Source organism: Passer domesticus, unplaced genomic scaffold, assembly GCF_036417665.1.
Source record: "Passer domesticus isolate bPasDom1 unplaced genomic scaffold, bPasDom1.hap1 HAP1_SCAFFOLD_67, whole genome shotgun sequence".
Taxonomy (NCBI): Eukaryota; Metazoa; Chordata; class Aves; order Passeriformes; family Passeridae; genus Passer; species Passer domesticus.
In genome coordinates, this window is record NW_026990168.1 from 296,063 (window position 1) to 318,915 (window position 22,853).

Sequence of the window (22,853 nt, forward strand, 5' to 3'; positions counted from 1 at the left end):
AAGCAAGACAGCTTTGAAACTGTAGACTGGGAGAACTCCTCAGAAGGCCTCTAAAAATTCAGTTCTTCCCAGTTGCAGTTGTTCCCAGAATTCAGGGAAAGCTTCTTTCTTTCTAAATTTGGTCATGAAAGAATTTGATTGTCTAACTTGACCCTTTACCTAGTGCTAAAAGAGTGATTCCCTTTGCAATGAAGTGCAAACTCCAAACCAGTGAGTGTCTCCTCCTGACCCCTGCAGCTGCTGCTGTGCTGTTTCACAATAGAACAGCCAAAGCTCAGAGGAATTTTGGGGAAGCTTTACTGGGCAACTGTTTACAGCAAGTTAATGAGAATTAGTGCATGCAACTGATTTTTTTTAAAAAAGCAACTGAAGGAGAGGATTTTAGAAGCTATTTTAAGTGTTTACTAGAACAGGAGTATTGAGTATTAAGGAAGAATTTGTATTTTCTTGATCGTGTTTGTATTCTTTTGCTGGCTAAAGAGGTCGAAGTGTAGGAACAAGCAAGAACATTGTCCTGATCTCTTGGTGGCTTTGTGAATGAAATGTGTCTCCTGGAGAGATGTTGTGAAAGGGAAAATAATCTCTGTTTGGCTTGACCTCTTATGTGGGATTCACCAGCTCAGGAACTTTTCTCACAGCATCTGATTCATTTTCCCTGCCCACTACAGGTCACATAAAACATGTATTCAGCGGAGTTGATCCTGAGGTGAGTGAGAAAGGGAGATTTCAAGTTCCTCCTATTTAAAAATTCAGGAGCAAGCTGTCACCTTGGCTAGTGACAGAAAAGTATAGAGCGCCAGAAGGGATGGCCAAAAGAAAATCTGTGGAGAAAAGCCCAAAGAAAATAAAAAATAATTCCCATGGCTTCAACAACAACAACAACAAAAAAAAGGATAAGTGGATATTTCCTAATTTCAGTCTCAGAAATCTGAAGAAGGAGAACTGAAGAATTTCCATAGATACCCATATGACAGTGCTCAGCACAAGGGCTGTTGCCCTGCCAAACCTGCCCTCAGTGCATCCAAGTGCTTTAGACACTGGAGTGGCTCACTTACATCCTGGGGCTTGTAGGTGTTTTTGGTATGCCAGGAGGAGAAGCCCTGTTCTTTTTCTCTTTCTCCAGCCAGCAATGGGGCTCCTGCACAACATCTCCTCCCCTTTTCCAGTACTGGATGGGATTCTGACCAGTTGTAGTTTTCCCTGTCTGCTGCAGCAATAGCAACGGCGTTACTGGCTCTTTCCTACTCGTCCATTTCCGAGCTTGCAAGAAATAAAAGTTCTGTTTTACAAATACAATGTTGCTTGCTGATAGCAGCCAGGAAGGAATATCCAATTCATAGCCATATAGTGTTGAACTGGCCAATTTTAATGGGGATGGAGTGACTGAGAATGCCATTGCTAACACAGTTGACGAGTTCTCCTTAGAAGCTGTGGTTGTAAATGCCAAGAGAAATGAGGTTAGAAATGGTAGGTAATGGCCTGTCCCTCATGCTTCTCTCTTGCCACAGGAGACAAATGCAACAGCCATCTCTCCCCTGGCTCCCTCTGCTCCTGGAGAAGAAGCCAAAAAGGAGCAAAATGAGCAAGATGACCACGAGACTCCAGCCGTGGTCACAGCCCAGCCTGATCATCCCAAGAGAGTAAGTGCCAGTTGTGGGTGGCGCTGTCTTTAGGGCAAGGCAGAGGTGCAAGTTTCTGAGCAGCCAGCACTTGCTGTTGCTGGCCGAGGAGGCGGAGTGCTGGAGTCCTGCAGGACGTAGCCATTTCCTGCAGGCAGTGCCAGCTGGAAATTGGCCTTTGGCCTGTCATGCCGAGGCACCAAAGAGCTGGGGGCTCTGGGTGGGCTTTTGGCTGCCTGGCTGAGTGCAGCTCTATGTCTGGGCTTCTGCAGTGCATTGGCCAAGGGCACACGTGGTCGAGCCGCTGGTCCCAGGGATTTGTTTGTTTATTTTTCCAAGTGGAAAGGTGTGTTTGGCTTGTGGAAGTATTCTGCAGTTTTCTTGAGGAGTTCTTCACTCATACAGACTCTTTTGGCCCAGCTGCCTTTTGGCTTTTGATAAGCTGCAAGGAGATGATTGTGCTGCCCGTGAAGCCGTGGGGGGGGCCATTCTTGTCCCCTGTGGCCAAGGAAAGGAAGCGCGTAGTTGTGAAGCCTTCTGGTGAGGCAAAAGGCAGAATGGGCGAGTTTCTGTGCATCACTTTTGCAGTGAAGTCTGCAGCTTTGGAAAGTGCCTTGGAGTCTGGGGTGGGGGTGAAGGTGCAAGTCCTTGAGAGCTGTCTTGTGTTGCTCAGAGCAGGAAGGATATGTTGAAATGTTGGATGCAGTATTTGAAGTCAAATGGGCAGCTTTGTGTCTAGGGAGCTGCATGGGCCAAAAGGAGCCAGGGCTGCTGCCGGTCCAGAGCAGCTGAGCAAGAGCCAGCCTGTGGCCAGGTGGCCAAGAAGGCCAAGGGCATGGTGGGCTGTGTGAGCAGCAGAGGGGCAGCAGGAGCAGGGCAGTGAGCGCCGGCCTGTGCTAGGCAGCGCTGCGGCCGCAGCTGCAGTGAGTGCTGTGTGCAGTTGTGGGCCCTGTGAAGCAGCAAGTCCTTGAGGGGCTGGAGCGTGTGCACAGAAGGAGACGGGAGCTGGGCAAGGGTGTGGAGCATAAGCCCAGGGAGGAGATGCTGAGGGAGCTTTAGTCTGCACAAAGGGAGGCTGGTGAGGGACCTTCAGATTTTCCTCACTCAATCAAAATATTTTAGCCACTTTTGGCATTTACTTTTTTTCCCTTTTTATAAATTGTTAATTTTTCTTTTCTTGGAGGATGAGGCTTGTTCATTTTCTTTTTTTCCCTACCATGCTACTTTTCCTACCATGTTTTCTGCCCTTTTACAGTACTTGTAGTGGGTCAGCTAGAATTTTAATTTCCATTATGTCGCTTCTGGAGAATTAAGTCGTTTTTCATGAGATGACATCATTCCGTACAAAGAGCTTGGTGCCGATGGATCTGTTGTCGTTCCAGGCCGGCCAGTATGGCATTAGAGATCACTTTCAGGTTATCAATGTCTATTCCTTTTTGCAGCCCAGAGAATCAGAGTGTGTTTTGTTTGGGAATTGAGCAGCATATCAATGGCCTTTCATTCCAACTGGTCCTCAGAGATCAGAGGAGCAGGGAGGGGCTGTGCTTTATTTCATGTTACAGCCACTTCAGCAGCGCCATTGTGGTTGAGTCCATGAGAAGAACTTTCTCCAGCACAGATGCACACAGTGCAGTTCCCAGTGCAATCTCTGGGTCAGACCAGTTTCCATAAGGACCTACACAGTCCAGGTTCCCCAGGAATGTGGTTTCTTGAAGCAATAGAACAGCAATATCAGGATTGTTGCTGGCTGGGGGCACTGGCTACCAAGTGTTGATGTGTGCAGCAACAGAGAGGACAGTAAAGAGAGATTATAGTAGTGAGATCTATCTGTCTATGTTTCTATCTGTCTATCTGTCTATCTATGTAACATTTACATAATTGAATTTTCCCAGCTCTGGCACAAAGGATGTCGGAGGTGCAAAGCTCACCTAAAGCATCACTTTCAGGAGAGGATTAGTGACATGTTCTGTCAACCGATTCTGAGCAGGCAGAGATGTTTCCCCCTCCAGATGTGGTGTTTTTTCCCCTCAGAGCTGTTTTCCTCCTCTGGTCTTTTCTGCCCTTAAGTCCCCAGTTAATTCTTCAAATTTCTGCCTGTCCTAGAGAGGTGGAACAATTCCATGGTTCAGTGGTGTTTGGTGACTCTGCTCATACATGCATTACATGACACACGGTTTCCTTCACTGGCATCCCCAGGGGTGTGTAAGTGCATTTGTTAATGGGGCCTTATGAGAGTCTCTGTTACTGCTGGTCAGAATTCTCAGCTGACAAAAGAGGGAGAAGAAACACCTTGGTCCTCTTCCATATAACTGAGGTGACCATAGAGGCTCTGTGACATCCATCAGAGGATCTTTGCACGCATCCTTGTCTCCTGAATGACAGGATTTCTAACAAGAGTGTAGATGTCAGAAAGGCAGGAATGATGGTGCAGGCCTGAGGAGAACATGAACTGCAGAAGTGTCTCTCACAAGGGCTGAGCTCAGCCAGGAAGCCACCTGCAGAGCCAGGATGGAGCTGTGGGACAGGGCTGGGTGTCAGTCACTACTGAAAGACAAAGAGGACATGGCAGGAGCAGAGGGAGGCCCTCACCAGAGCCTTGAGGAATGCCACACCTTCCCTGTCAGCTGCCTGACAGGCTGTTGGAGCTTCAGTGCCAGATGGCCCCTGATTGTAGTGCCAGGCTCACTTTGGAGTCTGTGCCTCCCCTTGGGCAGAGAATGACCCAGGAGAGCATCAGCACAGAGCTTTGGGAACGTGTGAGCCCATCAGCCTTTGAGTCTTGGCCCACAAATATCGTATGGCAAGTCAAAAGCCATCTTCTCTTGCTTTCTGTGCAGGTCCTTGTAGAGAAAGAGCAGGACGAGGCTGCTTTATCAGAGATGCCATGCCAGGCTCAGGGAGAGCTGTTCCCAGCCCGAGAGCAGGAAGAGCAGCTCAGGCAGCAGGTGGAAGAGCCACAGCAGAATGGCCAGGTAAGCCTGACTGGCCAGGTGACAGAGGGAAGGGCAGGAAGAGGGTCATAAAACAGAGCTCTTGGGCCTGAGGAGGCCAGGACTCCCACAGGCACTGAAAGCACAGAGCCTGAGATCAGCACTGGGACAGGAGGTTTGCAGTGGAAGCAGAGGTGGGCAGGGAAGCAGAAAGAAGTGGCTGAATAGATGTGTTTTTGAGGCTGCAAGAGGAAAAAGCTGAGCCTGATGGCAGCTCCCAGTCACTTGCTGTGCATTTGTGTGTACAGAACATCAAGTCAGAGCCCCAGGCAGAGCTGCCCGAAGCTCAGAATGCCATCATGGCAGTGAAGAGGAGGAACAAAGATGAGATGAGAAGAATTCCAGAGGAGATGAATCACTATCAGCACAGGGGCGATCAACAAAAACAGGTACGTGGAAGAGTGGCAGTCACTACACTCATGAAACAGCGTGTCTATTCTTGTTTACAGACCATCAAGGAAGATGTGCAGGCCGAGCTGCAGGAATCAGAGGATAGGGACAAGGCAAGGGAGAAGAGGCTGGAGGAAGAAATGAAAATCATCAGAGAGAAACTTAACCGCCTCCCCTGGGCTCTGCAAAAGCAAGTGAGTGAAGGAGGGACAGCCCCTGCTGACATCTTGCAAGAATTAAACGCTCCATTTTGCAGAGACAATGTTGCTTGCTGATAGCAGCCAAGGAGGCAAATCCAATTTGTAGCTATATAGTGTTCTGTTGAATTGGCCCGTTTTAATGGGATTGGAGTGACTGAGAATGCCATTGCTAACACAGTTGACGAGTTCTCCTTAGAAGCTGTGGTTGTAAATGCCAAGAGAAATGAGGTTAGAAATGGTAGGTAACGGCCTGTCCCTCATGCTTCTCTCTTGCCACAGGTGACAAAAGCAACAGCCATCTCTCCCCTGGCTCCCTCTGCTCCTGGAGAAGAAGCCAAAAAGGAGCAAAATGAGCAAGATGACCACGAGACTCCAGCCGTGGTCACAGCCCAGCCTGATCATCCCAAGAGAGTAAGTGCCAGTTGTGGGTGGTGCTGTCTTTAGGGCAAGGCAGAGGTGCAAGTTTCTGAGCAGCCAGCACTTGCTGTTGCTGGCCGAGGAGGCGGAGTGCTGGAGTCTTGCAGGACGTAGCCATTTCCTGCAGGCAGTGCCAGCTGGAAATTGGCCTTTGGCCTGTCATGTTGAGGCACCAAAGAGCTGGGGGCTCTGGGTGGGCTTTTGGCTGCCTGGCTGAGTGCAGCTCTATGTCTGGGCTTCTGCAGTGCATTGGCCAAGGGCACACGTGGTCGAGCCGCTGGTCCCAGGGATTTGTTTGTTTATTTTTCCAAGTGGAAAGGTGTGTTTGGCTTGTGGAAGTATTCTGCAGTTTTCTTGAGGAGTTCTTCACTCATACAGACTCTTTTGGCCCAGCTGCCTTTTGGCTTTTGATAAGCTGCAAGGAGATGAGTGTGCTGCCCATGAAGCCGTGGGGGGGGCCATTCTTGTCCCGTGTGGCCAAGGAAAGGAAGCGCGTAGTTGTGAAGCCTTCTGGTGAGGCAAAAGGCAGAATGGGTGAGTTTCTGTGCATCACTTTTGCAGTGACGTCTGCTGCTTTGGCAAGTGCCTTGGAGTCTGGGGTGGGGGTGAAGGTGCAAGTCTTTGAGAGCTGTCTTGTGTTGCTCAGAGCAGGAAGGATATGTTGAAATGTTGGATGCAGTATTTGAAGTCAAATGGGCAATTCTGGGAGCTGTGTGGGTCCAAAGGAGCCAGGGCTGCTGCCGGTCCAGAGCAGCTGAGCAAGAGCCAGCCTGTGGCCAGGTGGCCAAGAAGGCCAAGGGCATGGTGGGCTGTGTGAGCAGCAGAGGGGCAGCAGGAGCAGGGCAGTGAGCGTCGGGCTGTGCTGGGCAGCGCTGCGGCCGCAGCTGCAGTGAGTGCTGTGTGCAGTTGTGGGCCCTGTGAAGCAGCAAGTCCTTGAGGGGCTGGAGCGTGTGCACAGAAGGAGAGGGGAGCTGGCCAAGGGTCTGGAGCATAAGGCCAGGGAGGAGGTGCTGAGGGAGCTTTAGTCTGCACAAAGGGAGGCTGGTGAGGGACCTTCAGGCAGACTTCCATCTATCCATCCCTACATGACAGTGCTGAGCACAAGGGCTGTTTCCCTGTCAAACACGCCCTCAGTGCATCCAAGTGCTTTGGACGCTGGAGTGTCCAAAGCGGGTGACACTTCCATCTTGTGCTTTCTTGGTTTGTTGCCTTGTTGGTTTGCTAGGAGAGGAAGCCCTGTTCATTTTCTCCTTCTCCAGCAAGCAAAGCTCCTTCTGCACAACATTCCCTGCCCTTTTCTGGCTCTGGTGAGAGTGTGATCCAGTTTTAGTTTTCCACCTCTGTAGCAGCAGTAGCAAAAGGCATTGCTGTCGCTTTCCTACTTTTCCATTTCAGAGCTTTCAAGAATGGAAAGCTCTGCTTTGCAGAGATGATGTGGCTTGCTGATAGCAGCCAGAGAGGAATATCAACTTCCTATCCATAGAGAGCTCGGTTGAATTGGCCTGTTATAATTTCGTCGGTGTGACGTAGAATTCCATCTCTACTAAATCTCATCATTTCTGCATAGTAGATGTGGTGGTACATCTGAAAAGAAATGAGGTTCTAAATGATCGGTGACGGCCTGTCCCTCATGCTTCTCTCTTGCCACAGGTGACTGAACCAACAGCCATCTCTCCTCTGGCGCCCTCTGCTCCTGTAGAAGAAGCCAAAGAGGAGCAAATTGAGGGATATGACCGTGAGCCTCCATTGCCGGTCACACCAGAGCCTGAATATTCCGAGCCTGTAAGTTCCAGTTGTGCGTGGTGCTGTCTTTAGTGCAAGGCAGAGCTGCAAGATTTGGGCCAGCCAGCACTTGCTGTTGCTGGCTGAGGATGCTGAGTGCTGGAGTCCTGCCAGGACCTAGCCATTTCCTGCAGGTAGTGACAGCTAGAAATTGGCCTTTGACCTGTCATGTGTTGGCACCAAAGGGCTGGAGCCTCCTCCGGTTGAGCGTGTGGCTGCTTGGCTCAGTCAAGCTCTGTCTCTGGGCTCCGGCAGTGCTAAGGCCAAGGGTGCATGTGGCAGTGCTGGAGGTCCCAGGGCTTGTTTCTTTGTTTTCCCTTTTTGGAAAGGTGTCTTTGGTTTGTGAAACTGGTCTGCAGTTTTCTTGAGTAATTCTTCAGTTCTACAAAGTCTTTTGGGCCAGCTGTCTTTTGGCTTTTGATAAGCTCCAAGGAGAAGATTGTGTTGTCCATGAAGCTGTGGCGGGCCATTCTTGTCCCGTGTGGCCAAAGAAACAAAGTGCTTAGTTGCAAAGCCTTCCTGTGAGGCAAAAAGCAGAAGGGGCAAGTTTCTGTTGATGCACTTTGGAATGAAGTCTAGAGCTTTGGAAAGTGCTTTAGAGCCTGGAGTGGGGGCGAAGCTGCAAGTCCTTGAGTGCTGTCTTGTGTCGCTCCAAAGAGGAAGGACATCTAGAAATGGAGGGTGCTGTATTTGAGGTCAAATGGGCAATTCTGTGTCTAGGGAGCTGCATGGGCCAAAAGGAGCCAGGGCTGCTGCCAGTCCAGAGCAGCTGAGCAAGAGCCAGCCTGTGGCCAGGTGGCCAAGAAGGCCAAGGGCATGGTGGGCTGTGTGAGCAGCAGAGGGGCAGCAGGAGCAGGGCAGTGAGCGCCGGCCTGTGCTGGGCAGCGCTGCGGCCGCAGCTGCAGTGAGTGCTGTGTGCAGTTGTGGGCCCTGTGAAGCAGCAAGTCCTTGAGGGGCTGGAGCGTGTGCACAGAAGGAGACGGGAGGTGGGCAAGGGTGTGGAGCAGGAGCCCAGGGAGGAGATGCTGAGGGAGCTTTAGCCTGGAGAACTGGAGGCTCTTGAGGGACCTTCAACTTTTCCTCAATGCTTCCAAATACTTTAGTCACTTTCAGGTATGACTTTTTGGGTTTTTTTTTTAATTTCTATTTTTTGTTTTGCTTGGAGTGCGAGTCTTGTCACATTTTCTTTTTCTCCCTTCTATGGCACATTTCCTCATTATTTCTTGTCCTTTTATGGTACTTGGACTGGATCTGCTAGAATTCTGATTTCCTAGGTGTCACTTTTGGAGAATATAATGTTTTTACTTGTGAAGTCATCCTTCAGTGCAGGCACCTTGGTGCAGAAGAAGCTTTTGTGGTTCCAGGGTAGACAGTATGGCATTACAGACCAGTTTGAGGTTATCAGTGCCTGTGCCTTTTTGCAGCCCAGTGAATCAGTGTGTGTTGTTTTTGGGAATTTAGCAGGATATCAATACCTTTGCATTTTGCTGGTCCTGAGAGTTCAGAGGAGCTGGGAGGGGCTGGGCTTTATGTCTTATTACAGCCACTTTAGAATTGTCAGTGTGGTCGAGTCCAAGAGAAGAACTTTCTCCAGCACAGATGCACAAAGAGTGCAGTTCCCAGTGCAATGCTCTGGATCAGATCACTTTCCATAAGGACTTACACACTCCAGATTCTCCAAGAGTGTGGTTTATTGAAGCAACAGGACAGCAATCTCAGGATTGCTGCTGAGCAGGGCACTGGCTACCAAGTGTTGATGTGTGCAGCAGCAGAGAGGACAGTAAAGAGAGATTATAGTAATGAGATCTATCTGTCTATGTTTCTATCTGTCTATCTGTCTATCTATGTAACATTTACATAATTGAATTTTCCCAGCTCTGGCACAAAGGATGTCGGAGGTGCAAAGCTCACCTAAAGCATCACTTTCAGGAGAGGATTAGTGACATGTTCTGTCAACCGATTCTGAGCAGGCAGAGATGTTTCCCCCTCCAGATGTGGTGTTTTTTCCCCTCAGAGCTGTTTTCCTCCTCTGGTCTTTTCTGCCCTTAAGTCCCCAGTTAATTCTTCAAATTTCTGCCTGTCCTAGAGAGGTGGAACAATTCCATGGTTCAGTGGTGTTTGGTGACTCTGCTCATACATGCATTACATGACACACGGTTTCCTTCACTGGCATCCCCAGGGGTGTGTAAGTGCATTTGTTAATGGGGCCTTATGAGAGTCTCTGTTACTGCTGGTCAGAATTCTCAGCTGACAAAAGAGGGAGAAGAAACACCTTGGTCCTCTTCCATATAACTGAGGTGACCATAGAGGCTCTGTGACATCCATCAGAGGATCTTTGCACGCATCCTTGTCTCCTGAATGACAGGATTTCTAACAAGAGTGTAGATGTCAGAAAGGCAGGAATGATGGTGCAGGCCTGAGGAGAACATGAACTGCAGAAGTGTCTCTCACAAGGGCTGAGCTCAGCCAGGAAGCCACCTGCAGAGCCAGGATGGAGCTGTGGGACATGGCTGGGTGTCAGTCACGACTGAAAGACAAAGAGGACATGGCAGAAGCAGAGGGAGGCCCTCACCAGAGCCTTGAGGAATGCCACACCTTCCCTGTCAGCTGCCTGACAGGCTGTTGGAGCTTCAGTGCCAGATGGCCCCTGATTGTAGTGCCAGGCTCACTTTGGAATCTGTGCCTCCCCATGGGCAGAGAATGACCCAGGAGAGCATCAGCACAGAGCTTTGGGAATGTGTGAGCCCATCAGCCTTTGAGTCTTGGCTCACTAATATCGTGTGGCAAGTCAAAAGCCATCTTCTCTTGCTTTCTGTGCAGGTCCTTGTAGAGAAAGAGCAGGACGAGGCTGCTTTATCAGAGATGCCATGCCAGGCTCAGGGAGAGCTGTTCCCAGCCCGAGAGCAGGAAGAGCAGCTCAGGCAGCAGGTGGAAGAGCCACAGCAGAATGGCCAGGTAAGCCTGACTGGCCAGGTGACAGAGGGAAGGGCAGGAAGAGGGTCATAAAACAGAGCTCTTGGGCCTGAGGAGGCCAGGACTCCCACAGGCACTGAAAGCACAGAGCCTTGGAATCTGCAGAGATCAGCACAGGGACAGGAGTGGAAGCAGAGGTGGGCAGGGAAGCAGAAAGAAGTGCCTGAATAGATGTGCTTTTGAGGCTGCAAGAGGAAAAAGCTGAGCCTGATGGCAACTCCCAGTCACTTGCTGTGCATTTGTGTGCACAGAACATCAAGTCAGAGCCCCAAGCAGAGCTGCCCGAAGCTCAGAGTGCCATCATGGCAGTGAAGAGGAGGGAAAAAAGATGAGATGAGAAGAATTCAAGAGGAGATGAATCTCCATCAGCACAGAAATGATCAACAAAACCAGAAATAGTGGCAGCCACTCCACTCATGAGACATCCTCTCTCTTGTTCTCTACAGAACATTTACAAACAGATGCCGGCAGAGCTTCAGGAAACTGAGGCTAGGAACAAGGCAAGGAAGAAGGGGGAAGAAGAAATAATTGAAATCATCATAAAGAAATTTAAACCCATCCTTCAGGAAAGAATGCCTCTAGAAGAGAAAGTGAGTGGAATAGCAATAACCTCTGCAGTCACCAAACTGGTGCTTCCTGCCATTCTTGCCTTTCCTCTGCCCAGCAGGGGAGGGGTGGGGTGATGCCTCTTAAATGCCACCCTGCTGAGGCCTCTATCACAGCTGCTCTGAAGGACACTTCCTGGTCTGCTGAATCTCAGATGTTGACTTGGACAGTGGGATTAGTCCTTTTTACATCTTGCTCAGAGGTCATCAAAAAAAAGTCCTGGTGACTTCTTCCAGGTCCCCTTGTTTCTTGGGTTTTTGCAGGTGTACATGGTGTACATGGTCACTCAGATAGATTTGGAATACAAGCCACAGGCTATCTGTATCCCTTGTGAATCTGCTCCTGTCCTGTTCTTTCCTGTTCTTTCCCTTTCCTCACAGTGGATGACTCCTGGCTGACAGGGACAAGCTGTAGTCTCTGACTGTTTTGTCTCTGCTTTGTTCTGTTTGTCTTGAGGTGCATGTGTTGACATCCGACCTGGCAGACTACAAAATGTTCCAGCAAATGACAGCAGACCAAGAGCCCCGAGGCTGGAGTGAGGCCCAGGAACCAAACCAACCAGAGATGCTGCAGGATGAGCACATCCCGAGGATGGTGGAGGAAGAGACAATTCCACAGCAGGAGGTAGAACATTAGAACAAGGAGCTGCAATGTGTCTGCTGCCTAAGAGGGGGAAAGGAGTCCTTGGGAGGAAGTGGAGTGGTCATTGCTGCAGTCATCCTTCAGAACATGAAACTGGCCATGAACTCGAGATAAACCAACCTTTGGCTTTGACCATTTGGTTTCACAAGCGGACAGCCAAACCAATCCAGTTGAAGAGCTCTGCATGTGGCTGACAGCAGCTTTCCTAAGGGCTTGCATTTGAAATGGGATCTCAGGGCAATCTCTGCCAGCCACCTTTCTGACATAAATTCATTTTTGTCCCAGATCTACACCGGCTTTGTCAGTGAAGCTGCTGCAGCAGCAGCAGCAGCACCGTCCCAAGGAGCCTTTGCTCTCCAGCCGGAGAAGTGGAGCTGGGGCACTTGGTTCACCTCCTGTGCTGACCCAGCTGCCACTCAGCAACAGCGGATCGAGGATGACTCCCTGGAGCAATGGAGTACGTCTGCTGTCTTTCTTGTCTGAGCAACAGTGTATTGTGTGCACGTGTCAGCATAGCTGTACCAAAGGGTCCTCCGCAGTTTGGTGTCACAAGGACATTTAGGACTGCCCACGGGAAGTGCTGGCAGTGCTCTGAGGCAGCGAGAGAGCGCCTGGCTGTTCCTGCTGCCTCTGAGGGCAGCTTAGACTGGGCTTCCCTCTGGGCTGAAGGCAGAAGCAGGGATTGTTCCTGCATCAGCAGAAGGCTGTGACTGCTGAGTGCTACCCATTGGCCCAAGCCCTGCTCAGATCAGTCTCTCGGAAAACACATCAAGCCCTTTGTGATTCTGCAGCACAAGGCATTTAATCTGCTCCTTGCCCACAACAGCTGCCAGTGCTGTGCTCTCAGATAAGACCTGGTGGGGCTGAGAGCAGAGCCCAGTGGATTCTGGGTCTACTATCACCTGTTGGGACAAGAAGGGCATTGATCTGCACCTCGCTGTGTCTGATCTCAAAGCCCATCCTGTTGTGTCCTGAATGGGGGCAACAGCTTGTACGGGGCTCAGGCTGCCTGTGGCTTCTTCCCACTGCTTGTCAGTGCTCCTGCTTGGGCTTTGCCAGCCTTGTTGTGGTAGCTGCCCTGTCCCTGAGGGCTGGTGGGACTGCAGAGGCTGGAGCCTTCCTTAGCTGGGAGAGTCCTGCTGCTGCCCAGCACTGCAGCACAGAGCTGCCTGGGGCAGCAGCCCCTCGTCTGGGCCGGCTTCTGCATCGCACGGCCTGGCCTCAGGAGAGGGTCAGCATCTCCTCTGGCAGCTGTCTGTGTCACGCTGGCGCCTCAGGAGCACTGCTGTCCTCTCTGCCCGTGCCCGCCGTGCCGAGTTGGGAAGATGGGGATGTGTGCAGTGCCGAGAGGGCGAGTGCAATGGGAGCGACTGATCCGCGCTGTCAGGGTGAAGAGAAGCAGTGTGGTTCTTCACGGGGGCACAGGCCAGGGCGTTTTTGAGCTCAGCCTGCTCATAAAGGGTGAGGGTCCTGATGCTGAAAGTCCCATCAGGATTGGTTATAGCACGAGCTGCTCTGGTTTACAAACACAGAGGCATTCTTCTGGCAAACTGCTGCAAGGTGGAAAAGATGAGAACACTTGCAATATTCCTACTGTTCTGAAATTGGCATCTGTTCAGAGGAATTGATGCTAGATGTTAAGGTGCATTTAATCTTAGCAAGTAGGAAATCTTTTGTTGAATCTCACAGTGCTTTTTCTCAAGCAAACAAAGGCGCTATTGGTTCAAGGTCTCCTTAATGTTTGTAGATGACAAACTTTCTTGCCTTGGTATCTGTTTTCTTCTGGTCTCTGTCTCCTCTGAATCTATCTCCCTGTGCTTCCCTGTGTGTCCACTGTCAAGAGGTCTCTCTCTTCAAAGGATGCTAGAAAATCAGTCTCTGTGCCAGCCACTTGCGCTGCAGAACATCTGCTTTCTTGTTGTTGTTCCTGTTCTTGTTAGCCATCTGTCCACAAAGGGAGGGCTCAGAGCCCCAGGCAGTGGGACTGCCTTTTGTATCCCTTAGAAAGCGGGATCTCTGCTTTCAAGTGAGCATTTTGCATTTTGTTTCCCCCAGGGAGAATGGTGAAGATGGAAAATCCCATGATGAAATACACGGAACTGGAATATATTGGCAGTGGGTGAGTCCAAGCAATGTTGATTTTACAAAACTATGCAGCAGGATTTTTGCTGGTGGAATAGCTATCATGTGTGAATTCAGACAAGCTACCAACGTGTTCAGACACTGGGCTTAGATTGTCAGTGCTGATCAGAATTTGTGAATGTGGTCAGAAGGCATTGTCAAAGACATCTCCATGTTTCCAGTGTCCTGCAGGTCTTAGGCATTTACAGCTGAGATCTCCTGTGTGGGCTGGCTTTCACTGCAAGATCTAAATGGCTTCTCTTTCTTTGCTGCTATTTTGTTTCTAGGACTTTTGGAGATGTTTGTAAAGCACTGGACACTGCCACAGGAGGAGAGGTAAATGCCAACAGCTGCCGCAGACTCTGCTGCACTCAAGGGCTTTCCCTCTGCTGTGAGCTGTGGCTGGAGCTTTGGGTAGAGCTGTGCTGAAAAGGCACAAGAAGCACAGACTGGTGCCAGCCTGCAAAATACATTTGGGGCTTTGTCCTTCTCAGCTGCCAGAAGGAAGGCACGGAGGGCAGCGATTCCTTTCAGAGAAGGACGCGCTCACTCGCCCTCCATGGCTAAAACAAAGGTGGTGCCTTAGAGCACCTCACTGCCCTTTGGGGCTACAGCTTCAGAGTCCTGAATTCTCATTTCTGGCATTTCCAGCAAATACATCTGAAAGTTCCTGGTAGTTCCTTAGCCACCTGCAGTGCTGCACTTGGGAGCTGCACGTAGGGAGAGATCTGCAAGGCGTCCCTAAAAGCCCTAAGCTCTGCCCATAGCCCAGGATGTATCCACAGAGTATCAAGGCCTGGATTACTTCTTCTGAATCCCATCCAAAGCAGCAGAGAGTGTGGTCAGAGCTTTGTGGGTGATGGTTGAGACATAATTGTTACCAAATGGTCAAGGTAAAACATCAGTGGCCTCACATGTCCTGTAACTGGCCCCCAAGGCAGCAGAGACATGGGCTGTTGGGATGTCTGATCCCATTAAAAAGTCTAATCACAAGGCGGTTTGGTGCAGTTTGGCTGTGTCCTTCCAAAATCACTTACTCCATGTGAGAAGTTGTTCTTATGAAACCAATTTTTACTGTTACTGATTTTCAACATCATTTTAGGTGGCCATAAAGAAAATAAATCTTCAAGAACTGATCAGAAGGGAAGTAACCTTTAAGGAACTCATGGTCATGAAAATTAATAAGCACCCAAACATTGTGAATTATTTAAAGAGGTGAGTGGTTGTTGTTTTATCCCTGCAACGTTTGTTTACAGACTACATTTGTTTACAGTTAAAAACCCACTGTGGTCACTGGCAGAAAATAGAGCTGTTAATTATTGTTTAATTATTATTGCTCTACTTATCTCCAGTGGATGGAAAGAGAGTGCATTAATCTACCCTGGCAAACACAGTTTGAAAATTTTTCAAAATGTGGGTCAGCCCTACTTTACCAATTCAATACCCTGTACGTTCACTGCCTCCACGTTCTTTTGAGGCTCAATTTTTTCAAATTTTTCTCAGCACCTTTTAAGTTCTGATAAACCATCTATAGAGGATTTCCCTTGGATTGTTGTCCCTTTTCCTATGCTATCCATGCCAGGAAGACTAGGTGCTTATTTCCAGAAATAGCATGTGTAACAGGTTTTTTATCTGGGCTTTTACTAAACTGCACTTTTTGCTTGCTGGCCATTTAAGCCATCTCCTTTTTCACAGCTGTGCCTTTCTCCTTGAGACTGCACAGACTGCAAACAATGCAGAGCCTAGAGGGAATGTCCATTCCTTTGATTCTGTTGTCATCACAAAGGCACCTGGAAACAACCATTGTTGTTTCCAAAGAGCAACGAAGCCATGCATGTTTATCTCCATGCCCTTGTTTCCTTCTTTCAGCTACCTTCTGGGTGATGAACTCTGGCTGGTTATGGAATACATGGATGGAGGCTCCCTGAATGATGTCATTAATGAGATTCACATGTCTGAAAGAGAGATTGCAGCCGTCAGTCGGGAGGTCAGCAATCCCATCTGTGCTGCCGAGGGCTTGGGCAGGATTGTCTGGGAAACAGGGGCTTGGAACTGGGGTGATTTCATGCATAATGCTTTGTTTGTGTTGTTGCTGCTATGCTAGGGGCAAGCAAAAGCATCTCAAGTGAAATGCCTGCCAGTGCCCCTGCACTCACTGTACTGTGTTCCTGTACTCTTATCTCCTGCTGTTGTATTCTGGCTCTGCCTCATATTTGTATTTGCTGTTCCCCACCTTGCCTCTCTAAACCTTTACCTTGAGCCTGTCTGCACTGCATTTCTTGCCTGTAAAAGCAAAGGTGCTGGGGGCAGGATTTGAAACTAATGGCAAGGAGAAAGACACTAATTTCTCACAGTCCTCAACTGAAAAGGATAGTAGTCACACAAATTAGTGTTTGTTTCAGGAAGGTGACTGATGTAATACTTCCAAGTCTGCACTGAGGAGAGCAATAAAACCTTTGTCATGCAGCCTCCCACCCAAAAGTGATCCACTTCACACCCCAGGGGTTTTTTATTTCTTGGCAAACCCTTGTCTGGAGAGAGCACATCCCCTGCAGCAGCAGTCATCCTGGCTGGTTTGCAGGGGACAGTCTACAACAGCAGGTGCTGTTGCTCTTTCAAAGGCTGACATGCCTTTCCTTAGGAAAGGTCCTGCTCTGCAAGTGTTGCAACAAGCTCTTCCTCTCAGTGGGACTGTGTTCTGCCATCACTCCCCATTCCCCTGGGGAAAGGGAATCTTTTAGAGCGGTTTCCTTTATTGTGTGATGAAATCACATCACTTAGTTTTGCCCTCCTGTTTCTGTTTCCTCTCTCAGTGCCTGCAAGGACTGGATTTTCTTCACTCCAACCATGTGATCCACCAAGATGTGAAGAGCAGCAACATCCTTCTCAGAACCAACGGCTCTGTCAAGCTGGGTCAGTATATTCTTGGTCAGGTGCAGCATTCCAGGGATGTGGGTGTGGGACTGCTTTTGAGTGGCTGCCAGCTCCCCAGAAATGGTGCTGGTGACAGTGCAGGGACCCCTCTGTGAGCTGGTGACATGGCTGCAATGTGCTCAGAGGCATGACAAGGAACCACCAGCAGTCAAGAGTGGTGTTGCTCTGTGTGTGTCCCTTCCAGAGGGAGGGAGCTATAAGTCTCAAGCTTCAGGAAAAGAAAGGCCACTGCTGGAGGTAGTGTAAAAAAATGATTTTTTTTTTTTTTTAAGTGGACAATTCCTTATTTCCTTGGCTAAAGCCCTGAGGAAATAGAGCAGGGACGGATTTCCAGCAGACGACACAGTGCATACTTAGACTGAGAGTGGGGAATTCTTTTCCTTGCTTTCCTAATTGGAGCTGGCTTTGATGTTTGTTGTTTTCTCCACAGCTGACTTTGGCCTCTTTGCTGAGCTCACTCCTGAGCAGAGTAGACAGAGCTCCGTGGCCAGCACTTCGGGGTGGATGGCGCCTGAAGTGGTGACAGGTCAACCATATGGCCCCAAAGTGGACATATGGTCTTTTGGAATCGTGGGCTTTGAAATGGTGGAACGACAAGTTCCTTACTGGAAAGAAACTTCTGGCATGGTAAGGAGCAAATGCTCACTGATCCCGCTGTCTTTCTCACCTGTCCCGTGTTCTGTGTGCCATTGGACAAAATCCCATTGCCATCTGCTGGCACCACTTCCACCAAGATCCCCTCCTAAAAATGTCCCTGCAGCACATCAGCATCTGCTGTAGATTTGGATTTCCCTTTCCATCAGAAGGGAAGTGGCAGTTCAGAAACCTAAGCAGTTCAGACACCTAACCAGTTCAGGAACCTGCCATTTAGGCCTCCAGGCATGCCTGACATGTCTCATTTGCTTTTTGAACAATGTTGGAGCTCTGTCTCTGAAGGACAAAAATTTTTCAGTGGAATGGTTGGATGTGTGATAAATATCCTTCAAAATGGAGGTTCAATCATCCTAGTTTCAATTGTATGGAAAAAGTTAAAAAGAAAAAGAAAAAAGGAAATTGAAAAGGAAGAGAAAATGGATAAGAAAAAAGGGAAAAGTCAGAGAAAAGGGGAAAGGAAGAGGAAAAGGAAGAGAAAAAGAAATAAAGGGAAAGAAAGGAAAAGAAAAGGACAAGGGAAAAAAGAAAAAGAGAAAAAGAAAAAGAAAAAGAAAAAAACAGAAAGAAAAAGAAACCACCAAAGCAATGTCCAAGCAGTTCTGCTTGCTTTGCTCTTTATTAACTAAAGCACATCAATTTTCTTCCATTCTGTAGCATCTTTTCCAAATCCTGTGGGTCTTCAAAATCTTCAGGCTTTCAAATCATCTGTCCATTGTTTAGTCATGTGGGTGGGTGGCCTGGAGAAGTTTAGGATGTGTTTTGCTCTGACTGCAGTTGGAATTGTATGCCAACCCTTGGCTGTTTCTTGGTGCTTTAACAAGTTGGTGAGCTTGCAGCCAGGTGCCTGGGCTGGGATCCACCGTGGGCAGTCGGCGCCGGTGCTGTGTTTCTGCAGCACAGGAGCAGGGCCATCCCTGGGCTGCACAGTTCTAATGGCAGTGAGGACTCCAGCTCCCCACCATGTCCAGTGGCTGAGCTCAGCTGCAGAGGGACAGGATAAAACCCTCTTTGTGACCTCTGGTGGTGTGGGAAAAGTGAAGGAAATTTTCCTCTGGGTTGAACAAGAAAGTCTCTTTGGTCACCATTTATTTCAGTGCCACAGCATAGAGCTCTTACTATTGTGTCATGGTTGGAGGCTGGCACAATGCCAGTGCCCCCATGAAAATATACTTTCTCTAGTGGCTTCTGTGAGATGTGATCAGGAACAGAGTAAAGCAGGCTCTAACTTAGGAGTAAAGGAAACAATCTTTATTAACTACAATATCTAAAAAGGAACAGACACAGAACTAAGAATGAAAACCCTCTAAATACATTCCTCCTCTTCCCCCCATTTCCTCCACAGCATGAAATAACACCTTAGATTTCCACCCAGTCACCATCTCTCACATAACCAACTTTCAGTCCATCACCACCCCTTCAGTAGTCAACTCTCAAGTCTGTCAGGGAGAGAGGAGTCCCCCCTTGCCCCATAGGCTTCCCCCAGGAACACAACTGAAACCTCTTATGTTTTCATATCACTCGTGGCACCGCTCAGAGAACATCTGCCCTCGTGACTTTTTCCCTCTATGTTCAGTGCTCTCACCACTGCACATGGACCAGGACTGCTTTTAGGGTTCCCCGTTTAAGGATGCCTCATCCAGTTCCAAAAAAGCAGCAGTCTCTCAGCTTCGGGACACCAGTCCCCCGCAGATTTCACCCCCTGGGGCTGAGGGGCCTCGTGAACAGAGATTTTCCTCTTCACTAGAGACAGAGGGCATTCCATGCCCTCCTCAGCCGTCTCAGTTCACACCACTGCTTCACTGCACCACTCTCTTTGGCTTCAAGACATTACCTCCCCCTAAATGCAGTCTCTGGGTCACAGGAAAAACATGGGTTTGTCCATGGCCATACAAGAAAAAAGTCCAGCCCAAGGCCAGTCCATCATCTCTTAACCTAGGATTCTTCTCACTTCTTCTGACTTTCTTCATGTGCACCAACTTCACGTCCAACTTCTCTTGCTTCATCTCTCTCTCCTCATTCAAATTCAGGAGAATCAGTATTTGTAAGGCTTCCATTATTCTAGAAAGGGTTTAAAATCTTTGCCTCTGTCTGCCCAGAACTCCCACGGACACTGGTTCCCAGTGCCACATCCCCCACTTCTGGCCGGCCGTGCTGCCAGCACAATATCAGACCCCAAGGCATCACAGGCACTGGCTCTCTCTCTCTGTCTCTCTCCCAGGGGCTGTTGGAGGGGGCCCAATGCTTCTCAGGGCTTCTCCACCCTTCCATCTTGCAAGGCCTTCACCCCCCTCCTCTGCCCAAGGCTCCGGCCTCCCTCACCCGGCCGCAGGGCTTCCCCTCCCCAGCCAGCCCCAGCTCTGACCTCCTTCACGGGCCAGAACCAAGAGAGTTCTGCTGGCAGTTTTCTGATTTTAACCCCCTGGGTTCTCAGAGGCATCCATACCTTCAGTGGCCAAACCAGATGCCAATATTCAAATCCAAGCAGTGATTGGTTTGACCACAACCTCCTAAAAATCTCACTTCCTTCTTAACCTGCGACACAGGCATATTCATGGAGACTCCAAGGCCTCTTTTCATTATTTCTGTCTATTTTAGATCAATTCTGCATCTGCATTTTTTCAAGAGGAGGAAAAAAAAACCAACTTGATGATTTTTGTTTTATGGCAGCTGTGCTCAAGGGACCAACAAACACAGCAGAGATTCTTTTCATGCAATAATTCTTGGAAATAGTATAGATAGAGCAAACTCCCCCTTCCAAATTGCCTGCCAGGCAGGTGTGAATCATAAGAGAAACAAAACATGCTTTTTGGTGATGTAGTTCCCACTAACTAGGTCAGTCAATGAAATCAGCTGCCAAGGCAAGATCTGAGGGATGTTGGAAAAGCTGTGGTTGCATCAGGGTCTGGGCTTTTGGTTGGTGAAGGAAAGTCATCTCTGGGTCTCTGCCTGGGCAGAAACTGCCACTGCAGAATGGAGCTTAAACAATGGGCTCAGGCACAGCAATTACAGATGGGAAAGGAGCAGGTGGAGCCTCGTGTTTCCTTTTTCCCCAGCCTCGACTCGTGATAGACATACGAGGGACACCAAGGCTGTATCAGCCCAACCTATTTTCACCTTGCCTGCGTGACTTCCTGAGCATCTGCATGCAGGCAGACGAGGCGCGGCGCTGGTCTGCCAAGGAGCTCCTGCAGGTAAAATGCAAAGGGGCTGCAGGTGAAACAGGGTGCGAGGGATGGGCTCCTCCTCTATGGAAGTCCAAGGCATCAGATGAGCCCCTTCCTCCTCAACTCCACTCTTGGTGCTCTTGAAATGAAAATGGTGAGGAGTCCTAGACTGGGCTGGGCTGGCAGGGCCCTGTAAAGGTCATCAGGTGCAAGTGTCCTGCAACGAGCAGGGACATCTTTAAAGAGATCACATTGCTCAGAGCGCTTCCCACCTACCATGGAATGTTTGCCCCATCCCTGCCCAGGGATGGGGCACCTGCCATCTCTAAGGGCAATCTGTGTCAGGGTTGCAACATGCTCCGAGTAAACAAGATTTTCCTTAGACCTAATCTGACTCAACCCCCATTATATATTATAAATATTATCTCATGTCCTATTGCAACTGTTAAAAAAGGTGTCCCCTACTTCCTGAGAATCCCCTTTGAAATACTGGAACATAGCAATGAAGTCTCCCTGGGGCCTGTTCTCCTCTAGGCTGAATAACTCCAGGTGTCTCAGCTTGTCCTCAGAAGAGACGTGCTCTGTCCTCTGACTGCTTCTGTTGCCCTGATTTGTAATTTGGTGGGGTGCTCCATTTTATCCAATGGCAAAAGAATTGAAGTAGAGCAATGCAGGGCACAGAGACATGCCAAGGTGGTGCAGGAACCCAAGGAAGCCAGGCCTGGCCGAGTGGTCAGAGATTTGGCTGTGGGCAGGAGGGGCTGTGGGGGGCTCACTGTGAGCCTCTGAGGGGCCCTGGTTTGTGCCCCCAGCCCACCCTTCGTGGTTTCTGGCATGCAAACAGAGAGAGCTTAGAGGGACTTGTCCCAGCCCCATCTGCTGCCTGGCACGCTCAAGCAGACAGGAACTGCCCCAGGGTTACTGCCAGGTTGTGTGGCAGAGAGGGAAGTGCAGCAGCCAGTGCCACTGGGCTGTCCCTGCTGGGAAGGAAGGTGCCATCCAGCACAGGAGGGGCAGGGCATGGAAAGGTAGACACTGCTCTGTCTCCCTGTGGGAATCAGCCCAGTGCCTGTTGTTCAAAGAGAGGGACCAATGTGAGGCTTTGGAGTTTCCTGAAAAGAAGAAACTCCAAGGACTGAAAGCACCATTTCTAGAGCACTGGCAGGGCAAAAATCCCAGCAAGATGCAGACACCTGGATAAATGGATGAGTGGGATTCTGGGCCAGGTTTGCCTGTGATGGCAAGGTCCTACACATGATGATTGAGGTGCAGATGATACATCTTTCTGGATCTTTCTAGGAGCCCTGTGAATCCTGTGAAGCACTGAGCTTGGAACATCATGGTTCATTGACTTCTCTTGATTTTCTGTTTTCCTTGGTGCAGCATCCATTTGTAACATCTGCTGAGCCTGTGTCCAGCCTGGTGCCACTGCTTGTTGCAGTGAAGAAGAGGAAAGAGACAAGACAAGACATCAGCACCACTTAGTTATCAACAAGCTTAGAGCAGGATTGTAGGTTAGGATAAGGGTAAGGTTTAGGGTTAGGCTTAGGTTTAGGCTTAGGCTTAGGTTTAGGCTTAGTTTAGGCTTAGGTTTAGGCTTAGGCTTAGATTTAGGCTTAGGTTTAGGCTTAGGTTTAGGCTTAGGCTTAGGTTTAGGTTTAGGCTTAGGCTTAGATTTAGGCGTAAATTTAAGCTTAGGTTTAGGCTTAGGCATAGGCTTAGGCTTAGGCGTAAGTTTAGGCTTAAGTTTAGGCGTAAGTTTAGGCTTAAGTTTAGGCTTAGGTTTAGGATTAGGCTTAGGCTTTGGGTTAGGCTTAGGACTAGGTTTAGGACTACGGTTACGGTTAGAGTTAGTGTTATGACTAGGTTTAGGTTTAGGTTTAGTGTTAGGGTTACAACTAGTCTTAGGGGGCTAGGGTTAGGGTATGATTGTGTAATAGGTCTGCCAAGTAGGATTTGAAATTAATAAAATATTTCAAACCACAACTCTCCTTGTAATTTCCTTCCTTCTCACTCTGTGAATAAGCTCATGATTTCCTTGTAAATTGTCTGTTGTTTCTTAAAGGTGGAAGTCACCCCTACAGTGTCTTTGGCATGGTGTCAAATTGGGGAATGCTCATCTTCATTTATCCTCTCCAGACCATGCTGCTTTTGGAATATGACCCACTTGTCTGGTTTTGGTCAGCTGTGGTACCTCTATTTGAGGTAGAAAGGGCAATGGCATTTGCATGAAAAAACAAAGGAGAAATGGGGCAGCCCAAATAGTCTATGTGGATACAGGCTCTCTGCTGTGACTCAGGAGCATTCGAGTTCCTGCCACTTCGATTTGTATCCCCAAGTGCAATCTCTTTGGCGGAAGGA

At 49.1% G+C, this 22,853-nt stretch overlaps 1 protein-coding gene across 2 annotated transcripts; it reads left to right on the forward strand.

The window, feature by feature from the left end:
- The first annotated feature begins 551 nt into the window (after nt 1-551).
- On the forward strand, nt 552-22,478 carry LOC135293090 (serine/threonine-protein kinase PAK 3-like). Of its 2 annotated transcripts, XM_064407088.1 has the most exons (18): nt 552-706; nt 1,509-1,640; nt 4,457-4,591; nt 4,858-5,193; nt 5,479-5,610; nt 7,267-7,398; nt 10,219-10,353; nt 10,818-10,961; nt 11,434-11,601; nt 11,905-12,076; nt 13,675-13,738; nt 14,028-14,076; nt 14,843-14,955; nt 15,610-15,727; nt 16,554-16,653; nt 17,105-17,301; nt 20,382-20,519; nt 21,876-22,478. In XM_064407088.1, the coding sequence occupies exons 3-18, from the start codon at nt 4,499-4,501 to the stop codon at nt 21,975-21,977; spliced, it is 2,193 nt and encodes a 730-aa protein (XP_064263158.1). In that variant the 5' UTR covers nt 552-706; nt 1,509-1,640; nt 4,457-4,498; the 3' UTR covers nt 21,978-22,478. The 2 variants fall into 2 exon arrangements, with proteins under 2 accessions (XP_064263158.1, XP_064263160.1); XM_064407090.1 differs by lacking the exon at nt 7,267-7,398.
- Nucleotides 22,479-22,853: the final 375 nt, after the last annotated feature.